Source organism: Chelonia mydas, chromosome 4 (genome assembly GCF_015237465.2).
Source record: "Chelonia mydas isolate rCheMyd1 chromosome 4, rCheMyd1.pri.v2, whole genome shotgun sequence".
Taxonomy (NCBI): Eukaryota; Metazoa; Chordata; order Testudines; family Cheloniidae; genus Chelonia; species Chelonia mydas.
Genome location: NC_057852.1, coordinates 110,623,601 through 110,647,037, shown reverse-complemented (window position 1 = coordinate 110,647,037; position 23,437 = coordinate 110,623,601). Strand labels below are relative to the sequence as shown.

The 23,437-nt window shown below is 41.5% G+C and overlaps 1 protein-coding gene and 1 long non-coding RNA gene across 4 annotated transcripts in view; one reads left to right on the top strand and one right to left on the bottom strand.

Moving 5' to 3' along the window:
• Positions 1-23,437, bottom strand: part of FAM184B (family with sequence similarity 184 member B) — a 92,033-nt gene that overhangs the window by 52,841 nt on the left and 15,755 nt on the right. For all 3 annotated transcript variants that reach the window (XM_037898015.2, XM_037898016.2, XM_043544611.1), the window contains exon 2: positions 265-1,035. In XM_037898015.2, coding sequence (XP_037753943.1) covers positions 265-1,035 — 771 coding nt within the window. The remainder of the gene's footprint in view (positions 1-264; positions 1,036-23,437) is intronic.
• Positions 1-23,437, top strand: part of LOC119566141 — a 45,361-nt gene that overhangs the window by 11,217 nt on the left and 10,707 nt on the right. The window lies entirely within an intron of this gene.

Sequence of the window (23,437 nt, the reverse complement as noted above, 5' to 3'; positions counted from 1 at the left end):
TCCCCCACGCATCATCTACAGCTTTAAGAGAGGGTGCTGTTCCAGAAGGCTCCCCAATGGATTCTTAATTGTCTCTGAAACTCTGTCACTTAATTAAGTTTCTCCCTCTTGCCTTCTGAGCTCTGTTACACTTCTCTAGTGCTTACAAAGCACTTAACTCAAAGGGCTATTTATAGAAAGAAAAAACGCTTTTATAAAACAGAATTTTAAAGAGTTAGTAATTTGCTACTTTATAGGCAGATGGATCAGCATCTCCCATTCTACCTGCATCCTCTCCTTCAGCTTCTGGGAATGCTTCTTCAACTCATTTATCTTCTGGCCTTTCACCTCCAGCTCAGCTTCCAGCTTCTTCGCCTGCTGCCGCAAAGCAGCTTCCTGGGCCTCAGAGCTTTTCTTTTGCTCTGTTGCTCTTTGCTGGCACTGTTGCTGTGTATCGGCCACTGATTGCTGCATGGCTTTTTTCAAAGTCTCTTTTTCTTTCTTGTAAGAGGCTTGTAGTTTGCTGGCTTTCTGAGCATATTCTTCAGTTATTTTCTGGTTCTCCCTCTTGAGGTTTTCCATTTCATTAATTAGAGCCTGCAACTCTATGCTGCATTTTTCATCTATTGTCTCCTTTTTATCCAATTTATCTTGCCTAAATGGCTTACATTCATTTACCAGGCTCTCGGACTTCTGGTTGAAATGTTGAGGCTTGTTTTCAAAGTCTGCCTTTGAATCTAGCATCTCCTTGGAAAGGGTAATGATCCTTTCAGTATGTTTTGCCTCTGTTCTGAATGCCTTCTCTTCCACCTGCTTCTTGCACATGGTAAATTCTGCTAAGGTTTCCTCCTTTAGCCTTGTGTGTTGCTCCAGTGTATCTTCAAGGGTCTGAATATGCTTTCGTAGCTCCTGCTCTTCTCCTGCTTTACATTTATATTGGAGAATGGTTTCCCTTGTCTCAGCAAGGATGCGCTGAATTTCCTCTTGATGGGCTTCTTTAAGAGCCTGTATACTGGCCTCATGCTCGTCATTTTTAGTGTTCAAAGCATATATCACCTATAGACCGGGAATAGAATATTACAATATGTTTTAATTTATGGTATTAAAGATTCAGCAGTTGTATTCATCAATGTATTAAATTAATGTCTAAGATGATGATCACTACAGTTAAATGTAAATTGTTCCTTACTAGCAAGGAGAAAAAAGTGAAAATAACAGGCAGACACACCTCAAGCGCAAATTAGAAAGCAACATAGGTGAAGGGAGGAAAAATGACCCTGAGTTTAAGACAGGAGACTGAGAGCTGGGAAATATAGGGTCTATTCTGGACTCTAGCATAGATTTCCTCAGACAACTTTGGCAAGTCACTTAGGACAAAATTTTCAGGAGTGTCCACTGTACCTAACTCAAAACACAGGCCTGATTTCCAGAGGTGCTGAGTTCACACAAATCCATTTGAGGTCAATGGAAGCGCTGGTTGCACAGTGCTGCAGAAAATCAGGTTTTGGCTGGCTCAAGTTGAGCATTCAACAGCTGAGAAATAAGTGGCCACTTTTAAAATAGTTGGTCTTAAACTTTCTGCAGTTTACTTTGCTCAGTCTATAAAATGGGGAGTGATAATCCTCTTCTCTCAGGGCTGATTATGCTTCACTCAATATTTGTAAAGTTTATCCATATGGAAGATGCTACATAAATTCTTATTCATATGGAAAATACTATATAAATACAAAATATTATTATTATTTTGAAATATCTATTAAAAATCTACAGTGGGTTGGAATGAAGGGTAGATTCATAGAATTTTTGCCTGAGCTGGTAAATTTCCATGATGAGCTTGCAAGGCTGTTATATGTGACTGCAAAATATTTAGTATTCTCTTTGAAGAGATACTTGGAGCCTAATCCCATTCCCAGCAAAATCAATGGGAATTTTGCCATTGATCTTCAGGGACCAGGATCAGGCCCATGCGACGTAACTGATTGTTATAAATATTTTCTTCTTTATTTTGTTATAGATGTTTTCTTTATTTTCTGCTTCAAGCTTTGATGTATCCCAGTACTGTTAATAACAGTCACCCCCCTAAATGTCAAACAGACTGATTTAATACATTCAAAATCCCTTGTGATGCTGTAAGTCATCCTGTAGTATGTAAAATTTATGCATCAGCATACTCATGTTATTTACTGTTAGTGGCTTTCTGAACGGATTGAGCTAGAGGAATTTGTTAGGACTAATGCATAGGTAATTGTGTTTGAAATGTATAAAAGTCAGTACTGAACTGTGCTGCTACCAACATATACTACAGAAATATAGATGTAGTCATTTAGTATTCATATGTCCGCCCACATCTATGTTAGTCAGATACATGTGTCTGGTTATAATGTTTTCCATGGATTTTTGGTTTCCTTCTGTTTGTTAGTGGCTCCCTTTTCTGTATTTATTGGCTAACGTATAGTTTCTGGCACTATCAGAGACAGGATCCTGGCATAAATGGACTGGTCTACTCTGGCCTGGCTGTTTCTGGATCCCTTTGTGAAATAGGATGTCTTTTCTCATTAAGCATGTGCATACAAAGTGATGGCATAAAAATATAGAATGGTGTCAAGACTCAAATAGGATATTAATTAATATATTGACATATGCCTGGAGTTTCCTGCTTTTATTTTTCATATCAAAGGTTCAAAGCTCATAGCTCTACATAAATATCTGGGACTACATACAATGTATGCTGGAGATTATGGGCCTGACCAGAGCACTGTGAGGTCAATGGCAAGAGTCCCAATGGGCTTTTGACCAGTCATTTATAGCCAGCACTAGCCTCAAATGCATGCATCTAGAGTCAGGATCACATCCAACTCTTTGGTCACAGTATGATCCCAGTCCTGCAGTCCTTGATCAATCCTCAGGCAAAACATCAACTGAGAGATCATGAGGAGCTTTGTCTAAGTAAGAACTGCAGGTCTGGGGCCTATATTTTGTACACCTTAAGAATATCTTCAGATTTCTTCCAGATACTTTGTTGGTAACATGAGTCTGTCTGGTCACATGTAAGAGTTTTCTGTGCTATCCATAGTACTATTTTATATATTCCATAGTGTGACATTCACACATTGGACTTCAGCCTTCAGCTATCCATTTAAAAAAAAAAAAATAAGCAGACATGCAACTACCTCCTGCAGAATGTAAACTCATGCCCTGCTAATATTCAAGTCCATGGAGGGGCCTTAATAAAAATAACACAAGTACAGCAGTATCTGGGTATATTTCTGGATAAATATATGACAACAGACAGTGATAGAATCATATTTCCAGAGCCAAGCAAACCAACAGCCAAAAGTCTTTTGGCCATTATCTCAATTTAGACATATATTTTAGCTTTGTATTACATCTTGTTAATTCTACCCTGTTATTTTTAACTGTTTTTCAATGAAACAGAAATGCTTGGAAGAATTGAGCAGATTCTTTCTCCTCTGAAAGTGCTAACCTAAGTCAGTTTTGGAACATATTTAATTATTCTATAGTCTGCTTGAAAAATAGGGGGAAGGGATTCATTCCATCCATGTACTTTGGCAATGACCAAAGTAACTTGTTTGGGTAACCCTTCAATTAATAGGGTCATGACTTTCACTCACATCTTAATGCTGAGTCCCTGTCTTGAATTCTGGTGTGCCACCACTACTTGCCTCCTATTCAGTTGTGTTGTTGGTCGCAGTTGAGCTTGGGCTGCTCCTTGCCCCCCACTGGCTATTGTGAAATTGGGCTTGAGAGGAACCCAAACTCCAATGAAGGTTAGAGCAGGTACAAAGGAATGGGAGTCAACCTGCACTAGTGGGAATAGCCAACGTTGTAGTTGGTTCCGTTGCCCAAAAAGGCTGGGAGACAATGGCTTATCTACCCATTGTGGCCATTTAGAAATTATTGGTATCCTGTCTTTTATTGGTGACTAGAACCACTATGCAGGTATAATTTTGATTTAAATATTGTTAGGTTTAAGGGCATAACATTTTCAAAAGTGACGAGTGGTTATGGGTACCTCAGTTTTTGGGTACTCAAATTGAAATGACTTAAAGGATATTGATCTTCAGAGAGCAGGTGCTCAGCACTTTCTGAAAATGATCCTCAGATTGGAGGCCCAAAATCATTAGTCTTTTGAGAAAATTTAAGCCATTAATCTTATAAACAGTTAAACTCGCCTAAATAAGAAAACAAAAATAAATTTTTGTTAAATGCTAATGCCCAAAGACATCCAAGCCCCTTAACAAAAATGTAATTGACAACAATGTCCCAATTCTAAAAATAACATAAAATAATAATAATACATTTAGAACTCCCAAAAAATATAAAAGTAAGCCCAGCAAAAGAAACCCACATAGATAAATTGAAAAAGAAAATAAAAAAACATTTTAGCCTTGCCCCAAAATAATCATTCCAAAGTCATGGGCTTTGGACGGAGAAGCCTCTGTGTGCACTGTGAGATGCTCTAACCCAATCAATCAAAAATGCTGTCGTAGAGGGTATGGGAAGCAGTCAGGTGGACTGGTCCTGTTATTTATAGCTCAATATACCAAAAGGAAGACACTAAAGCATAATTGCTGAACTATAAGCAGCCAGGTGCAGTTACTGGAGCAAAGGTATCATCAGCTAACCTGGTGAAAGCCTCTGTGGAACTGCACTGCAGCATCCTAGTTGCAGTTTAAGTGGGTTTCAACGGCAACCCTAAATAGCCAATCAGTGTGGTGTGACAGCAAAGACTGAACCACCTTCACCTGCAGAGATGATTATATTGTTCTTTGAATCACCAGCATAATATCTAGGCTACTGCTGCCATAGCAATTCTCCAAAGCTATGTGTGCACTAAGAAATTTCTTACCTATTTTTCTGCTATTGAGCAGAGTTAGATTACATGCTGGTAAAAAACACTGGCACACAATATACACCAAAGCATTACCAGTGCAATGGATAATAAACCTTAATACTCCCACTTTATTATTTGATTTCTCTAAATCATTTGCTTTCTGTTATTAAATCTGGTCATTAAAAATGGTAATTAAAAGGAAAATCAAATTTCACCTCAGCAGTGGAGATGGGGTTAACTGGCTCACTGTGGAAAAAAGCTAATTTGTGTTTACAGAGAAGTGTCAGGCACATTATTCTTGTAGGAACCTGAATGCCAGCACTGAAGGGGCTGTTCCAGCAGGTTGCTTCATTAGCTGGATAAAATTTGTCAGAGCGAGGTGTTAGGAAAGAGATGAGAATCAAAGGAGAATAAAATCATAAGTGATTGTGATACTAGAGGCAATCAGCATTCAAAAATATGTTTTTAGGCTTGGAAGGACTAGATTTTTGTTAGTAAATGTTGATTTCACTGTACACACACAAACTGATGAAAAATTTTTCCATTAATTAATACTCAAAATATACAGCCAGACACAGTAAGAAAAATGCTGCTTGAGATCTCATTAGTTTGATTTAAGGTGTTTTACTTTTTCATATGATGTTGACAATTTGTATTTTAACAGCTATTAAGCTTTAACATTTTGAATCCCAACATCTACTGTCATTCAGTAATTATTGTCTGATCCCCATGTTGTCCAACCCCCATAATTTCCTGCAACTGAGAAAGCTTAAATTGATGAAAATAAAAAAAATGCTTATAGAGAAACATTATATTATACATAGGTTTCAGAGTAGCAGCCTTGTTAGTCTGTATTCGCAAAAAGAAAAGGAGTACTTGTGGCACCTCTCTAAGGTGCCACAAGTACTCCTTTTCTTTTTATATTATACATATTGAAGTCTGCGAAACCTAACTATGTTCATTAACACCTGCCTAGCACCTGTCAGGAAAATATACCAGTTTAAACTAGAGTTGTTGATTAATCGGAGTTAACTCATGTGATTAACTAAAAAAAATTAATCATGATTAATCACAGTTTTACTTGCACTGTTAAACAATAGAATACCAATTGAAATTTATTAAATATTTTGGACGTTTTTCTACATTTTCATACATATTGTATTCTGTGTTGTAATTTAAAACAAAGTATTAATCAAACATATTTTTTATAACAAATATTTGCACTGTAAAAATGATAAACAAAAGAAACAGTATTTTTCAATTCACATCATACAGGTACTGTTGTGCAATCTCTTTATCGTGAAAGTGTAACTTACAAATGTAAATTTTTTTTGTTACATAACTGCACTCAAAAACAAAACAATGTAAAACTTCAGAGCCTACAAGTCCACTCAGTCCTACTTCTTGTGCAGCCAATCGCTAAGACAAACAAATTTGTTTACATTTACAGGAGATAATGCTGCCTCTTCTTATTTACAATGTCACCTGAAAGTAAGAACAGGTATTTGCATAGCACTTTTATAGCTGGCATTGCAAGGTATTTACGTGCCAGATATGCTAAACATTCGTGTGCCCCTTCATGCTTTTGCCACCATTCCAGAGGACATGCTTTCATGCTGATGACGCTCGTTAAAAAAATAATGCGTTAATTAAATTTCTGACTGAACTCCTTGGGGGAGAATTGTATGTTCCCTGCTCTGGTTTACCCACATTCTGCCATATATTTCATGTTATAGCAGTCTCGGATGGGTTTCAGAGTAGCAGCCGTGTTAGTCTGTATTCGCAAAAAGAAAAGAAGTACTTGTGGCACCTTAGAGACTAACCAATTTATTTGAGCATAAGCTTTCGTGAGCTACAGCATCCGATGCACCCGATGAAGTGAGCTGTAGCTCACGAAAGCTTATGCTCAAATAAATTGGTTAGTCTCCAACGTGCCACAAGTACTCCTTTTCAGTCTCGGATGATAACCCAGCACATGTTTTTCATTTTAAGAACACTTTCACTGGAGATTTTTTAAAGAAAGCTACAGCACTCGACCCAAGGTTTAAGAATCTGAAGTGCCTTCCAAAAGCTGAGAGGAATGAGGTTGGAGCATGCTTTCAGAAGTCTTAAAAGAGCAACACTCTGATGCGGAAACTACAGAACCCGAACCACCAAAAAAGAAAATCAACCTTCTGCTGGTGGCATCTTACTCAGATAATGAAAATGAACAGTCAGTCCGCACTGCTTTGGATTGTTATCGAGCAGAACCCATCATCAGTATGGACGCATATCCCCTGGAATGGTGTTTGAAGCATGAAGGGACATATGAATCTTTAGCGCATCTGGCACATAAATATCTTGCGATGCTGGCTACAACAGTGCCATGAGAATGCCTATTCTCACTTTCAGATTACTTGTAAACAAGAAGCAGACAACATTATCTCCTGCAAATGTAAACAAACTTGTTTGCCTGAGCGATTGGCTGAACAAGGAGTAGGACTGAGTGGACTTGTAGGCTCTAAAGTTTTATATTGTTTTATTTTTGAATGCTGGGGGTTTTGTACATAATTCTACATTTGTAAGTTCAACTTGCATGATAAAGAGATTACACTACAGTACTTAGGTGAATTGAAAAATACTATTTCTTTTGTTTTTTTTACCGTGCAAATATTTGTAATAATAAAGTGAGCACTGTATACTTCGTATTCTGTGTTGTAATTGAAATCAATGTATTTGAAAATGTAGAAAACATCAAAAATATTTAAATAAATGGTATTCTATTATTGTTTAACTGTGCGATTAATCGTGATTAATTTTAATCACTTGACAGACCTAGTTTAAACCAGACATAGATTTACAAAGTTATGCAAACTGTTCACAGCATGCAGAGGGGACAAACTTCAAATACTAACTAGTTAGATATCTGTTCACTGAGGGCAGGTGATTGCATCATCTCTGTTTCCACTAGCAGAGACAGCATCTCTCATCTCCACCGATAGCAGCTAAGTTTGTCACCATGAACTCTACATTGTCTACTGTCCAAGCACATTACAGAAGAGCATATTTTATTATGTCAGCCTGAAAGGAGCTACTTTCCAAAAATAATGCAATGAGTTTTGAAGCAAAGTCTCCCTTAGTAAAAGGACAGGCTCCATCTTCCTCTCCCAGTGTTCTAGATATAACTATATAAATGGTACAAAACAAAACCAACTAATACATTTCACAAATATCCCAAATAAATATTTTAATAAATGTCCACACTGACATCCTTTTCCCATATTTTTTTATTCATATTCAAGCAGAAGGAAGATATTCTTATGATGAAGGCACAGGTCTGAGATCCAGAAGTTCTGGATTTGCCATTGCAGTACTTTTATGCCAATGGACCTTCACTGATTTCAGTGGAGTTCCACTCATATGAACTTGGAATAGTGCAGTGGTGAATCAGACTCCGGAGTTCTATTCCTGGCTCTTCCACAACTTCATGTATAATCTTAGGCAAGTCATCTAGGCCCCGATCCTCAAGAGTTATTTAGGCACCTAAATGCTTTTGAGGATGTGGGCCTTAGTCCCTCTTTGCTTTAGTTTCTTGACCCGTAGAACAGGAATAAGATTTCCCTTCTTCACATGTGGTGTTGTGAGGATACATTCAAGTGCTGTAAAGGGCTTTGACATCATTAGGAGGAATTTTTAACTTCCTGCCTTGGTATGTTGGGTGCTGCTGCTGCGCACTGTTAAAACTTCTCTGAATTTCAGTCTGGAGGGTCACCTCAGTCCTCATCATTGCAGTTCAATGGTGGGTGAAATTAGTTTTATACACATATAGGAGCAAATTCAGACCTGATGTATCCAAATGCCACATCACTGGTCTATAGTCTGTAATTCAATACAATTCCTTTGCAATATTTTTAAAGCACTTTGGCTCAGAACCTAAAGACACACACAAAGGATACATCTACACTGCAGCTGGGAGGGTGCTTCTCAGTTGAAGTAGGCAGATATGGACTAGCTCCACTCCAGCTAGTGTGCTAAAAAAGCAGTTTATCTAGGGGTAGCATGGCAGGAGGCTTGGGCTAGCTGCCCCACTATGTACACAGAGGTCCAGGTGGGTTTGTACTTTGTTGACTAGTCCAAACTGCTGCATGTGCTACCCCAGCTACCCTGCGAGCAGAGCTAGCAAGTCTGTGTCTGCTCAAGCTGGGAATGGGAAGCATGATCCCAGCTGCAATGTAGACATACCCATAGGTAGCGTTCTGCTCATGAATAGTCCTACTGAATAATGGTAAAGTGACTCATGTTTGTATTTGCAGGATTGAGGTCCTTGAAGTACTGTCAATCTCAAGCACTCAAAAACCATGAGTCAGTCCCCCAAATCATGAGACTGACTTAACAGTCATGAGGTTTTTTAAAAAATAAAATATAATAAATGTGGGGTGCTTTTTACTTGCCTTCTGGTTTCTGAACCTTTAGGATGAACTCGGGTCATGTTTTCAAGTTTCCCTTTGTAACAATGAAGGCTAGAAACTTATTTTTTAATTCTCCTGAAATCTCTTGATTCCAAAAGCTACAGAAAAAAATTACCTAATATCACAAGAGTTGGCAACACTGCTTTGAACATGCAGGTTGACAGGTTATATAAATTCAAGTCACTATTACTACATCCATGAGAAAAATTTTGTAAAGTACAATTCCACTTGTATATAAGAAACAAACACAGCTCGCTCTCTGACTGTAGCTCATAGCTCACTTACTTGCCTATAGTACAGGGGTGGGCAAACTACGCCCCGTGGGTGAGATCCGGCCCGCCAGCCATTTTAATCTGTCCCTCAAGCTCCCGCTGGGAAGCGGGGTCTGGGGCTTGCCCCGCTCTGGCGCTCCAGCCAGGGAGCGGGGTCGGGGGCCACTCTGCGTTGCTCCTGGAAGCAGCGGCATGTCCCCACTCCAGCTCCTACATATAGGGGCAGTCAGGGAGCTCCACTCGGCACACTGCCCCCACCCAAGCGCCGCCCCCGCAGCTCCCATTTGCTGGGAACCACGGCTGGGAGCTACAGGTGTGGCACCTGCAGACATGGCAGTGCGCAGCAGAGCCGCATGGCTCCGCCTCCGTGTAGGAGCCAGAGGGTGGGGGACATGCCACTGCTTCCGGGAGCCGCTTGAGGTAAGCCTGCAGAGCCTGCACCCCTGAGCCACCCCCCGCCCCGCCCCAGCCCTGACCCCCCTCCCACGCTCGAAACCCCTTGGTCCCAGCCCGTTTACCAACACATAATGAAGCAATCTTATATTAAGCCTTTATCCATCAAATTATGTCACTTCATATCCTGGATATTCCGATGTATGCCCTTTTCTCCTGAATGAGCTATCTATTGCTATCAATAATACATATCAGCAGAGGTGCATTAAGAGATTCTAACCATAGAATACTTTGCTTCAGATTACTATTTACTCTCTTTTGCTATGCCTGTTGCCTAGATTATGCTTCCTCCTTGTTCTTGTTAAGGTTTTGGAAAGGTGTGGGAGAGGGAAGAGTATCTTTTTTTTTTCCCCCATTCAACTGAAATTTTATAAATTAAATTAAAATGTTTTAGCTCACCTAAAGTGCCCCAAAAACCAGACAAGCACATACATTCATCTCCCTCCTGTGGTCTTTTTGCTTATCTGAGCTGAAATGTTCCTGAACTCCTAAGATTAATATTGGACACACAGTACCCAAGTTGTTTATGTACTCAGCAGTCTATCATTCTGCTAATCACATTAAGGTCTATGAATAAAAGTGAGGCCAGCTGGATGTCTCTTTTGTGAAATATAGACGTGCTAAATTTGCCCTGTATTGGAAATAGCTGCTCAGCTAGTTTAAGAATTTGCAAAGTAAAAATGTACTGCAGTAGTGGTATTTTTAAATTTCCAGGGAAGGGGAGGTAGTGAAAAAGGCACCACCAATACAGTATCCAAATAATTTCAGGAAAGGAAAAATAAATCATAGAATCAGAAGGTCTAATCCAGGACACAGAGTCTTCTGTGCCCTCCACAGCCTGCCTAAATGCATATTGTGTGGGTAGGATTAGCCTTTGGGGATGTGTGACAGCCTCAAGTTCCTCCCCATATCCAGAGGTAGAGTCACAAATTCTAACCCCCATAACTCTGGGCAGATGCAGTGCCAGGACCCAAGGAGTGGGCCTTTCATGGATGACTGATAGTTAGCTGGGAAATCTCAAAGAAGAAAGTTCCATTTCAGAACTGTGAGCAAGGAATTCTATCAGCAAGACAGCTTAGATGAGACCCCCTGGAACTCACAGTGAGGAAAGACAGAAAGCGAAACTCCAGCAATTCCCTCTTCTCTCACAAACAGCTCTCCCTGCACAATAAGCATTTATTTTTGAACAACAAAGGCTCTGGTCCTTCTCTGTTCCCACAGAGCAGGCGGAAAGCCCTACAGAGAGGGAAGATCAGGATGGATGGATGACTTCTCAGAGGCAGGAAGCTCGAGTTCTCCACTCATCTCCGCTCCATGATTTACTCCTTTGACTTTTGTGCACTGAGGATTTAGTCAGACCAGAGTGCAGCCACTTCATGTGGTCCAGTAGCGTTTATGGAGCTCTTCCCACCCTGTAAAGCAAGGTAGGAACTGGACACACAAATTAGGGACAGAAATTAGCCATCCTGTCAATACCTCTGCCAGTGCAGGATTCCTACATAAATCACCGTGGAACAGCTTTTTACTTCCTTCCTCCCAGATATTTTTCAATATTACAGTTTTCCAGGTTTCTCCTTCCCATTCAATAGCCACATTTTGGATTAGTTTTCTCCACATGCGCTCGCATGCAGTTTTCTAAGCTGAATTCAGTTTTGTTGCTTTCTGTCCATATTTCCCCCTCCGCAGTTCCTTTTATTTCTCTTCCCTCACTGGTGTTTGTGATTCCACATGACCTAGTATCATCTATGACTTTTCTTAACTTTTCTCACTTCCATATAATTAATTAAGGTGTTAAATAAGGCAAGATCCCTGTAGCATCCACCTCTCCACAACTTGATATGTGGCTGTTTATCATTATCTTTTGTTTACCGTTCTTAAGCCAGGTTTCAATTCATGTGGCAGTGCCCTTATCCAAACTAGTTTGAATTCATTTGACAATAACTAAAGTACTACGAAAGTGGAAGAAAAAGCAGCTTGTCTAATCATTAAATGAAATATATTTCCTTTTCTTTGCTCTGGTAATTACTGTGGTTAATCAAACTGAGCCTCAACATATTTACCAAGCTAAGTCCTAAGTAAAAATATGGTCACTGAAGTCAGATAGAGATTATTTTGCTGTTGCATTTAGTTAAACTGATGGGTTTAATAAACACAAATAGAATCTTTAATCATCTGGAATTAGACTAAAATCAAAGGGGTCTGCATTGTTTCACTGTAAACACGCTGCATTTTCGGTAATGTATACATAGCACACAGTGGATGCTACCTTCCATTAAATAAACCATACTTGGCTTCCAACAGTCAAGGCTGGTCTGGGAGGTGTGACTTGCATCACATCACTAGAGTATTATGGCTATTTGAAAAGGGTGCTGTCTCTTGGAAGTCAAGGACTGGGGTGCAAGATAGATGCACGCTCCTCACAGAATTAGATGAATGCTGCTTATTCATTTAGCCACAGTGGGAACTGACTGAAGATGCTTTCCGTTAAACATTTATTGCTTTGCTGGAAGAATGCTATAATTCTCACATGCTTTTGCATGGGGAGGAAAGATGAACCTGTGGTTAAGACACAGGACTGGGAGTCACATGATGACGGTTTTACTGGTTCTGCCTCTGAACTTGGTCAAGTCCTTTAATCTTTCTCCAACTTCCCTACCTGTAAAAAGGGCATCATCTCATAGGCTTTGTTGTGAGACTAGAGCCTGGTCAACATGCAGTTTTTATACAGGTGTGGGTTAGGTACAGTCCCTAGTGTGGATGCAATCATACTGATACAAAGGTGCCTAATACTCTTACAGTTTGTTCCCCTTTCACTACAGTAATAAGCTCTACCAGTATAAGCACCTTTATAGAGGTATAACTACATCCACACTTGGAGGGCTGTAGGACTTTAACAATACCCCTGTGGGCTTGTCTACACTACAAATACCTTTCTGGCACAGCTATACCAGCAGAGACCCCTATCGTAGGTGCAGCATGTGCTGGCAGGAGTTTTCCTGCCAGCATAGCTAGCCCGCCTCCCCCCTGAGACATTAGCTATGCTGACAAAAGCACTCTTCTGTCAGCATAGCTGCTTCTACACTGGGGAGTTTCGCTGGCATAGCTATGCCAATTTTTTCCACGCTCCTAGCCACCATAGCTAGGCCGGCAAAACTCTGTAGTGGAGACTAAGGCCGTGTCTACACTACAGAGTTAAGTTGACTTAAGTTCCACGGATGATCATAAACTGCTGTAATTACATCGCTTGCGCGTGTTCACACAACACTCCTTGTGTCAGCAGAGCACGTCCACAGTTGGTATTCTAGCACTAACAGAGAGAGCAGTGCACTGTGGGTAGCTATCCCACTGTGCAAATCGCCACCTTCTCCCACTAGGAGTTCTGGGAATGGATTGCAGTGCATCATGGGGGCAGAATGATCACCTTATGGTGCAGTTTTCTCGGTCCCATAATTCCCAGGGCATTCTACTGCGTTTCGTGCCATTTTTCAACTGCCCCTGTAAACTGTGTGCCTGCTATCTTTGCCTGAAAGCATGGATCCTGCACTGCTCACCAGTCTTGGGATAAGCATTATGAACACAATGTGGCTGATCCTGCAGTGTTTCATGAGCTGCGAATCTGAATAGGAATCCATGTTGCCTGCCCTGCTGTGTGCCCTGGAAAGAAACATTTCAAGATTGATGCTGGCATTCATGGAGCAGCTGCACATGGTGGAGCATCACTGTTGGGCTCAGGAAACAAGCACCAAGTCGTGGGATCGCATTGTGATGTAGGTATGGGATGATGAGCAGTGGCTGCAGAACTTTCATACGCGTAAAGCCACCTTCCTTGAACTCTGTCCAGAGCTCGCCCCAGGCCTGCGGCACAAGGACACCAAAATGAGAGCTGGCCTAATGGTGGAAAAGCGAGTGGCGATTGCTGTGTGGAAGATGGCAACTCCAGACTACTACTGGTTAGTCTCTACTTAGTTTGGAGTTGGAAAGTCCACTGTAGGGGTTGCAATGTGTGCAGGACCATTAATCACATCCTAGTACGAAGGACTGTGATTCTGGGCAATGTGTGGGAAATAGTGGATGGCTTTGCGGAAATGGGATTTGCTAACTTCAGCGGGCACATATATCCCAATTTTGGCCCTATATCATCTTGCGATGCAGTACATCAACAGAAAGGGCTACTTCTCTGTGGTATTGTATGCACTGGTGGGTCACTGAGGTCATTTCACTGACATCAACATGGGATAATCAGGGAAGGTGCATGACACATGCATCTTCAGGACCACTGGCCTATATAGAAAGCTGCATGCAGGGAATTTCTTTGCAGACCAGAAGATTCCAGTACGGGATGTGGAAATGCTCACAGTGATCCTGGGTGTCCCAGCCTACCCCTTACTCTCGTGGCTCATGAAGCCATACACCGGAAAGCTTGACAGCAGCAAGGAGCGCTTCAACAACAGGTTCAGCAGGTGCATTTGACAGATTAAAGGCTTCCTGGCCCTGCCTTTGGGCAGGTTAGACTCCGTGAAGAAAATATTCCCATGGTCATAGCAGCCTTCTGTGCTCTGCATAACATTTGTGAAGTCAAGGGGGAAAAGTTTCCTGGGGTGGAGCATTGAGGTGGATCACCTGGCGACTGATTTTGACACCAGACACCAGGGCTATTAGAGGGGCTCACCAAGGGGCTATTCGAATCAGGGAGGCTTTGAAGCAGCATTTTGACAATGAGCCCCAGTAATGTGTCTTTCTGTAATTAATTGAGCCAGACTTTGTTTACTTGCCACATTGAATGACCCCTGTAATGATTCCTGGCTGAGCATTAATTGTAGTCTGCAAATGTGGCAATTCCCATTGTGTATGAATTTCTGATGCAACCATCCTCAAATAAAGAATCTCTGTCTTTGTAAGACTCAATTTTTATTTAACAGCAATACACAAATTAACATTTCTTACAAGGGACATGATAGTGAACAGCACTCTCTGAAGTAAGGATCTCACAGCAGTGTGTAAGTCCAGCTGTCATTACGGAAAATATCCCTAGGGGTGGAGTGCAAGGGGTACTGCATTGGGCCAGGAATGTGAGAGGAATGTGTGAGTATGGGAGTTTGGGGAGGGCAAGGAAGGCAGTTCTGTACGGGCTGCAGGAGGAATCAAGCACTCCTATGTTCCACCTGCAGTCAGGGACCTCAGCATCTCCATGAGCTTTATTATCCACTCCTGACCCTGTATTATCTGCTGCTGGTCCTGTCTCCACTTCTGTCTATCCTGTTCTAGTTTTTTGTTTATTGTCTCTCTCCACACTCTATGCTCACTATCAGCCTGATCTGATGATGGCAGCACTTCGTGAAACTGTGTCCTCCTTACTCCTTCTCATTTGCCTCCTTATCTGACAGAAGCGCTCCGCCAGTGTGTAGTGGCTGGCCCTAAAGGGCACATCTACGAAAGCAAAAGAAACAATACACAGAGTCAGTACGGTGTGTGCGCTCACAGTCTTGAATCATAAAAGCTACATACTTTCTCACTTTCCCTTGGAAAGCATGCAGCACGGCCACAGAACTAAACATGGTGAGTTCAGTCCGGGAGGAGGGGTGCAAGACAGGACAAAGAATCTGCATGGTTTCAGCAGAAGGGGATCAGTACATGCACCTGGGGAGACTATTCTGAATATTGGCACTGTTTTCCACAGATGGGGGTGATCGAAGCTGAAATCACATGACTGAGGGTAACTGAAGATGCCAGGGTGCATCTTCTGCATGTGTGCAGCTTCAGAGTGGGTCCCTATGCTGCTCACCTGTGTGCTGTTTTGGTTCCTCTGGAAGTAATTGCCGATTCGCACGGCAAAGTTTCCTCCGATGGGGGAAGAAACAAAGCAGCTCTGTCAAGGAACCTTCGGCAGAGGATTACAGAGTATCTGCAGGAAAGTTTCCTAGAGATCTCTATGGAGGATTCCTTGGAGCTCTTGATGTGCATTAACAAACTTTTCCATGGGGCCCCCACTGTGTAGCTGCACAGGGGAATGCGATGCAGATACAAATAGTACCTAGTGTTGTTAATTTCTATCCCTTCTCCCACGTGCACCATGTAACGAAATAAAGGACACCTCTACCTCATATAACTGTGCACTATCAAAGAAAAATGAGTACTTACTAGAGCTCCCCTTTCCTGCTTCAGGCATGCCAGAGCTGGAGTACTGGGACTGGCTAGACCCCCTCCAGAATCAAAAAGAGGTTCTGGCTCACCACGCATCTGGCTCACATCCTCCTTCAACTCGACTTCCTCATCCACCACTTCATCCTTAGGGTTGACTCATCTGACCACTGCCTCCAGTCCCCCCGAAGTATCCACAGGGCTTATGGCAGTGGAGGTGGGATTGCCACCGAGGATGGCATGCAGCTCTTTGTAGAAGTGGAATGTTTTTGGCACCACACCAGAGCAATGGTTGGTCTCCCTTGCCTTCTGGTATGCCTGCCTCAGCTCTTTGATCTTAGCACAGCACTGCTACATGTCTCTTTTGAGTCCCTTCTCATCCATGACACGAGTAATCTGTTTATAGGTGTCAAAGTTCCTCCGGCTGGATCGGAGCTGCAACTGCACAGCCTCCCCTCCCAGCAACTCTGGTGTACTCCAGGTGTGAGCGTGTTTGCTGTGGGAAGCTGAGAGTGCGTTTGCTGCATGGTCAGCTGGGAAGATGCAATGTGAGCTGTCCATGCTGAGCAAACAGGAAGTGGAATTTCAAAAATTCCCAGGGCTTTAAAGGCGGGTGCCTGTGTACCTGGCTGCGGGCAGTGAAGTAGAAACTTCTTACCAGAGCGGTCATGATGGACATTGTGGGAGACCTCCTGGAGGCCACTTAGAGTGACTTAAGCAAGCGCATTGTCTACACTGACACTGCGTTGCTCTAACTGTGTCACAAAAAGCTCTATGCCACTCATTGACGTGGTTTTATTGTGTCGGCATATCAGGAGAGTTAAATCAGCGGGAGGAGCATTGTTGTGTGTTCACCTCCATTGTTTTTTTTGATGAAGCCTGACTTTTGTCAACAAAACTGTGTGATGTAGACAAGGCCTAAGCCTACAGTTAAAGCAGCACAATGTTTGTGTTCAAACAAACCCCAAGTCTATTAATAGTTGTAAGGCACTTTGATGGAACATGGCAAAGTCGCTGGCTGACTGATACAGCATGGGTATTTCTTTTGAAGAAAAATAGGAATTCACAACTCAAAATAATATGTCTTTTTATATAAACATAGGCTTTGTGATTTAATAACTGTTTAGGGTTCATTTTAAAAAGGAAACACTTACTATACAGCGAATTAATTTCATGTTTCCACCCCATAATATTATAGTTCACTCTCGTTTCACTTAACCTGCAATGAAGGGCCCCTTCCACTACTCAACCTTTTTCTGAGCTTCTGTAATTAAGTCTCACAGGGAATCACCACAGGTTACGTAGGAGTTTCCTCAGCAAGCTGTTATCCTTCCAGCTATTCCCACCAGTTTCCTTTTGTCATATGGCCCATTGCTAGACTTCCTCTCAGCACACAGCTTTTCCTACGAGCTCTGCTCCCCTCACCACAAGCTACCCTTGTAGCTCCCAGCAGGACCGGGTTCTCAGATACATGCTCTGAGAGGTAAATCAGGCACAGGTGAGACTGAGCCCAAACTCCCTGAAAGGGACCAGCCCACCCTGTGACACAAATTAAGAGGGGGGTTTCCTTGAGTATTATATGGTTGTGGATGGTCATTCCTCAGTGAGAATTTTGTTACATTATATTTATTTTAAAAGCTATCCCCCCTTTCTCTTCTTCCCATTTTCTTCCTTGCTTTGCATCTCCCACCATTCCCTCTCCCTTCACCAAAACACTTCAAGAAGGGTTTTGTCTCATTCAAATTCCCCACCTCCATATCATTTTTGAGTAACTATGAATGAGACAGTACAACTATCCATCTACTCTCAGCTCACTTTATGGCTTTCTTGGCATGGGCTTCATTCACATTCCTCCCTTGTCTCCACGCACACTTCTATCCCCATTTCCACCATATAAGCTCAGTATAAAAATCTATATGGACAGATTAAATAGATCGACAAATCCTCTTAGGAGGCTGGAAGGACCCGCCAATCCTTTATGCGAGCATTACAAGGCCAGTGCCCCACTGCTTAGTCCCCACCCTGGCCTGCTGTGAACTTTGCAGTATTCTTTGGGGACCAACAAATCCCACCCAAGACAGTCTCTGCCCTAAGGGTTTACGATATAAGATTACGTGATCCTGCAAACGCTTATCTGTGTGAGTGGACTTTTCACACATGAACAATCCTACTGAATTCAATTCATGTGTATTGCACACAAAGTTAATCATATCTTCATATGTAGCTGTCTGGATGATTGAGGCCTAAACAAGTGAACAGAGGGTGTAGGAAAAAGTGGAGATAAGCCACTTTAAATACTTAGCTAATACAGTTTCCTTCCCCTAGATACAATATATAAACGATCCCAAACCACCCATCAACCTTGCCATCAGCTCATGGTTAGTTTCTTGTTGGAATCACAGCAGAAGCGACTCTCCAGGAAGGATTTGAATGCCAAAAGGATAGCGGCCTTGTAGCTATTATAATTTAAATAAGAAGCTACTCTCCTCCTTATCCTTCCCCATTTACGTGCAGGTGTGGCAAATCTGAAGGTATTTCTCATAGGAATTTTGTTTTTAAGATTAAATATTGGGAAAGTAACAGAACATTTTAGATGATGGCAACTTTCATTAATGTGGAATGTTGGGTGTCATGTCTATTTTTATTGCTTTCTGAAGTTTTTGAAGTTTCCCGGTAGGGGCATTTTACTCTGCAGGGACTTTGATTTCTTTAATATTACAGACTGCCTTTAATGAACTGTACTTCCAGCATTCATAAGTGACTTACACAGCATGTCTAATGTAAAACCAGCTCATTTAAATGTCACAGATAAAAATCTATGAAACATTTGTAGCGTAAACTGCCTGAAAAGAAATGGGAATTGTTCTCAAAGAGACGCTGTTTAGATTAAAGCTTTAATCTAAATTCTGATTTTCTAAATTGCTCCCTGCTGTTTAATCAAAAGAAACAATGGGACAGATTATTTTTTTTAATATTGCATTTCTCGGATGGCTTTATTAATTAAAATTAAAGATCTACTGCAGCTAACTTATGAATTCCCTATATAACTAGCGATGATCTCAGTAAAAATATTCAGGAACCTTAAGTGAAGCACTTCCAATTTCTGTATAAATGCACTGTAAGCTCTGAAGGAAGGAAAAGAAAAACAACTCCCCTGCTATATATAAGAGAATGAAAGAGAGAGCAAGACAGGGTCAGCTCCTCTGGTGGTGGTCTGATCTACACCAGAAGAGTGCTGCTTAGCTACTGCCTTGGAGGGAGTGTGATTAGGGAAATATATGCTTGCCCAGAAATTTCCTTTCTTCAATAGCAAGGTCTACAGATCTCTAAGGGATTTCCCTGAGTTTTAAAAATTCCTCCACCAAAAGTCTACTCTTATGTTATGAGAGTCAGGGTCTGACTAAACCAAGAACAATGCTTTCACATTAATTAAGATGGAACATTCTTCCCTGGGACCTATAGTCTCCACAGGCCACATCTCTGTATTAAAGATGAGGACAGCTGCAACCTACTTATTTTATGTTATATTCAAGCATACATAGATGTTAGATAAAAACATCAACATTCTTGCTGGAAGACTGCAACATAATATCACTTTATTTCTTAGAATTCAGAAGGATAACACACATGAACCTAAAAAACAGAGAGAGAGGAAACAGGCTGCTCCCTAAGGCAGTGAGGTACAACTCACTTCACCTTGCTTTTTTCACTCTTTTCAGACTGCCTGTCTGTTAGCTGACGCAGATCACACAGATCATATAGCTTCCTTCAGAGCCTCCTAACCTGCAAGCAGGACCAGAAAATCCTTCACATTTAAAGTAGGGATGCCAGTTTTGGTTGGATGTATTCCTGGAGGTTTTATCACATGACATAATCTTTAATTAAAGATTAATCTTTAATTCCTGGAGGCTACAGGACAATCCTAGAGGGCTGACAATCCTAATTTATAGTGATTGCTTGTCATTTTACACCACTTTCAAATAAACCATATTTTACTAATGGCCTTTGTCTCCTAAGAAGTGGTCAATTTGGCTGGGCAAAGATTTTGGCTAAACAAGGACTAAATGTTCATAATTAACTGTGCATTTAAAGATGTTAACTATAGAAGAATTCCAGGCTGTTTATCAAATTCCCCAAATCCTACTCTAACAGTATTTAAAATTAGGAAATATTTTTTAAAAAGGAGAATGAGAAGGATATGGTCCTATGAGAGTTTGATGATTTGTTGAGTTTTCTGGAATACTGTACCGTATTCTGTGATAATTATTTGGAGTCAGATTTTTAAAAGGTATTTAGGTATCTTAAGTGGAAGATAGGCACCTAGTGGAATTTTCAAAGTTCCTAGGTGCCTACCTTTTAAAAATCTGGCCCTTTGTAGCTAAATATTAACACATGGCAATGATTCTCCACTATTGATAATGTGGCAAATCAGTTCTCTCTCTCTGTGTACTTAGAACTGCTTACTGAGATGCACTAGCTCATATATTTGAAATATAACAATGGCCTTGCCTCTGGGATGTACGCTCCTCAGTAGTTGTTAGATAGATATGGAAAAGATATGCAAGATAGATATGCATGGCTTTGCAGAGCATAGAATAATGCATTGCATTTCTCTCCGTTGCTACTGAAGAATGGGTAACTACATCTCTATGCTGAAAATTCACCTACAATACAACTACCTTAAAACCAAACTTGAACTGGGATGTCAGAAAAGGAAGTGGAAATAAATATGGTCTAAATCCAAGAACATTTCCATTTCCCGTATGTTAACTACCCAAAAGAGCTTTGTAAGATGGAGCTGAACTTATTGGATACTGTAACTGTCAGAGGATTTATGGCGCTATTGGAGATCTTAAGTACTTCTGCAGGAATTTCCCCCAAGATCAATAGCTTATGTGAGATGGTTAAAAAGCATTTTAAAAGGATCCCAAGAGAGCAACTGGCAGAGCATTAAGTCTTTGCTCTGCTAGTCCATTTAGTGTAAGAAGAGGACACAGGGGCCAACCCTCAAATTTTTACTTTTTCTTCAACTCAGTATCAGCAACACATATATTGCCCTGGCTGGTTCAAATCTGCTGCCCTGTACCTCAAAGGCAGCAACATAAACAGAGTATTTCATATTTGGGGGATGGAAGAAATTAGCTCAAAGGGGACACTTGTGAGAAGTAGTCATTGACTCAATGGGAAAGGCATGGCTTTGTTCCTGAGATGCTGTACAAACCAGGCTCCAGTCTGCCCTTCAGCAGGCTCTCCTGCACCCGCGGGGAACCTCACGGAGGTCAGTGGCCAGTGTGGAGCCAGCTGCAGTAGTGGGGCTTTAGAAGGCAGTTCTGTGATGTGCTGAAAAAGTAGACACTGCCAACTAACCTGGAAGGCAGGTCCCTTTTCACAATTACTCATGGATATAAATTCTGCTTCTTGCATTTGTTAGGGGACTGTCAGCTGACAATTATGTTTGTTTAAAACAACTGCATAGTGAGCTATAGGCATTGATACACTTTATTGACCTGGGATTTCATATAAGTGATAAATTTCCCAGGCAGGACATGTGAAATGTGACATGCAACTTTCTCTAACAATAATGGGAGTGGGAGAGACAAGATGGGTGAGGTAATATCTTTTATTGGACCAACTTCTGTTGCTGAGAGAGACAAGCTTTTGGGCCACACAACTCTTCTTCAGGTCCTGGGACCTAACACGGCTACAACTACACTCCATACAATACTGAGAGTTGTGAATCTTATTCTCCTTGCCCGCGAGAGGGACAGAGGGTGCAGCAGGGTAGTGACCTCAGCCCGTGAGGCCACCAGGTCTGACCCTATCACATGAGCCCAAGGCCCATTACCAAAATCCAAGATCATTTACATCTAGGAACTGTTCATTTTCTTCTCTTAACAGCACTGGAAACTGGCCGCGAGTTGTGACGAGTAAGCAACACCACACCAGTATCTCAGTTAGGTCCCAGCGCATTCCTACTTAACCCACTGTGGCTTGCAGGTGCTGAAAGGAAGGCAAAAAATTCTTTGGTCCTCTGCCAATTTGGCCTCTGGGAGAAAAATTTCCTTCCTGACCTCCGAAAAGAGGTTATTGGCTAGACTCACAGCATCCATCAGGCTGGGTTCCCATTCCTATTTCAGTGGGTAGGGTGGGATGCTGGAACAGAGCCGAAAGAAGTTCCACATGGCCCCTGTGCTGGGCTAAATCCTGAGAGCTGGGGAATGCTGGCCATTCAGCCTACTCTCCGCTAGCTGGCCAAGGGGTGCCAGAGACTCCCATGGGAGGAGCTACCTATTTTCACTCAGCAAGTGCCTCCCTCCCTTGCTATGGGGACTGCCCCCCTTTCACCACTGGCCCCATCAATTTCCAACACCCATTGATATGGTGGACGGCATTTTGCATGGAATGATGATAAGCCACTAAAGCAGCTTAGAAATCCAATTTAAACAAAAGTATTAAGAAACATCCACAATTCTATCAAGTCTCCTTATCAGTTTAACTGGTAACTCTCACTTCATGACTGTAGATAAATGCAAAACACTTTCTGGATGTAAAACTCAAATGTATGTTTATAGGTTTATTTCATCTGTCACTGGAATCAGCCAGCTAAGTAACTCACTCATTGTCCAATTGTAGCCACAACCAAGCAAATGTCTCAAGTTCCAAAGATAATTTAAAGGGAAGGTTTCTCTAGTCTACACTTTTGTAATTGTTTCTGGGATGTTTAGGGGAAATTTAGAAGAGGCAAAGGGAAGAGATAACTTTGAACTGCAGTATGTCCATGAGAGACCAAAAACATCCAAATAGTGGGGATATAGAATTTTAATCCCATAATGAAGACTGGGTATCAAATAGCTTTCTGGCTGTTGTTTTCCTATAATTACTTGCTTATGCAATTTATCTTGTTTTGAGAACAAATGTGAGTAGATTTAGCTGTGCCTGGCCTGAACATAACCGGGAGCAAACACAGGATGAACAATTAAAGGAAAGATTGCTCTGCCTAGAAATGCATCAGCAAACAAATGAGCTAGCTTCTCTTCCACATACTGAATTATGGTAAAGAGTGTATCCTCTGAGAGTTAATAGGCTGCTCTGTGTTCTGTCTCTTTGGAGACAGCAGACTTAATAAATTCAAAGTGTGCAATGAGAAGGTGTCCCCTTTTGTTATAGGCATTACCGCATGCGTGCTCCTCTGTTGGGCCTTAGGTCTGCAAAGAACTTAAGCAAATTCTTAGATTTAAGAATGTGAATAGTCTCATTGACTTAACAGAACTACTCATTTGCTTAAAGTTAAC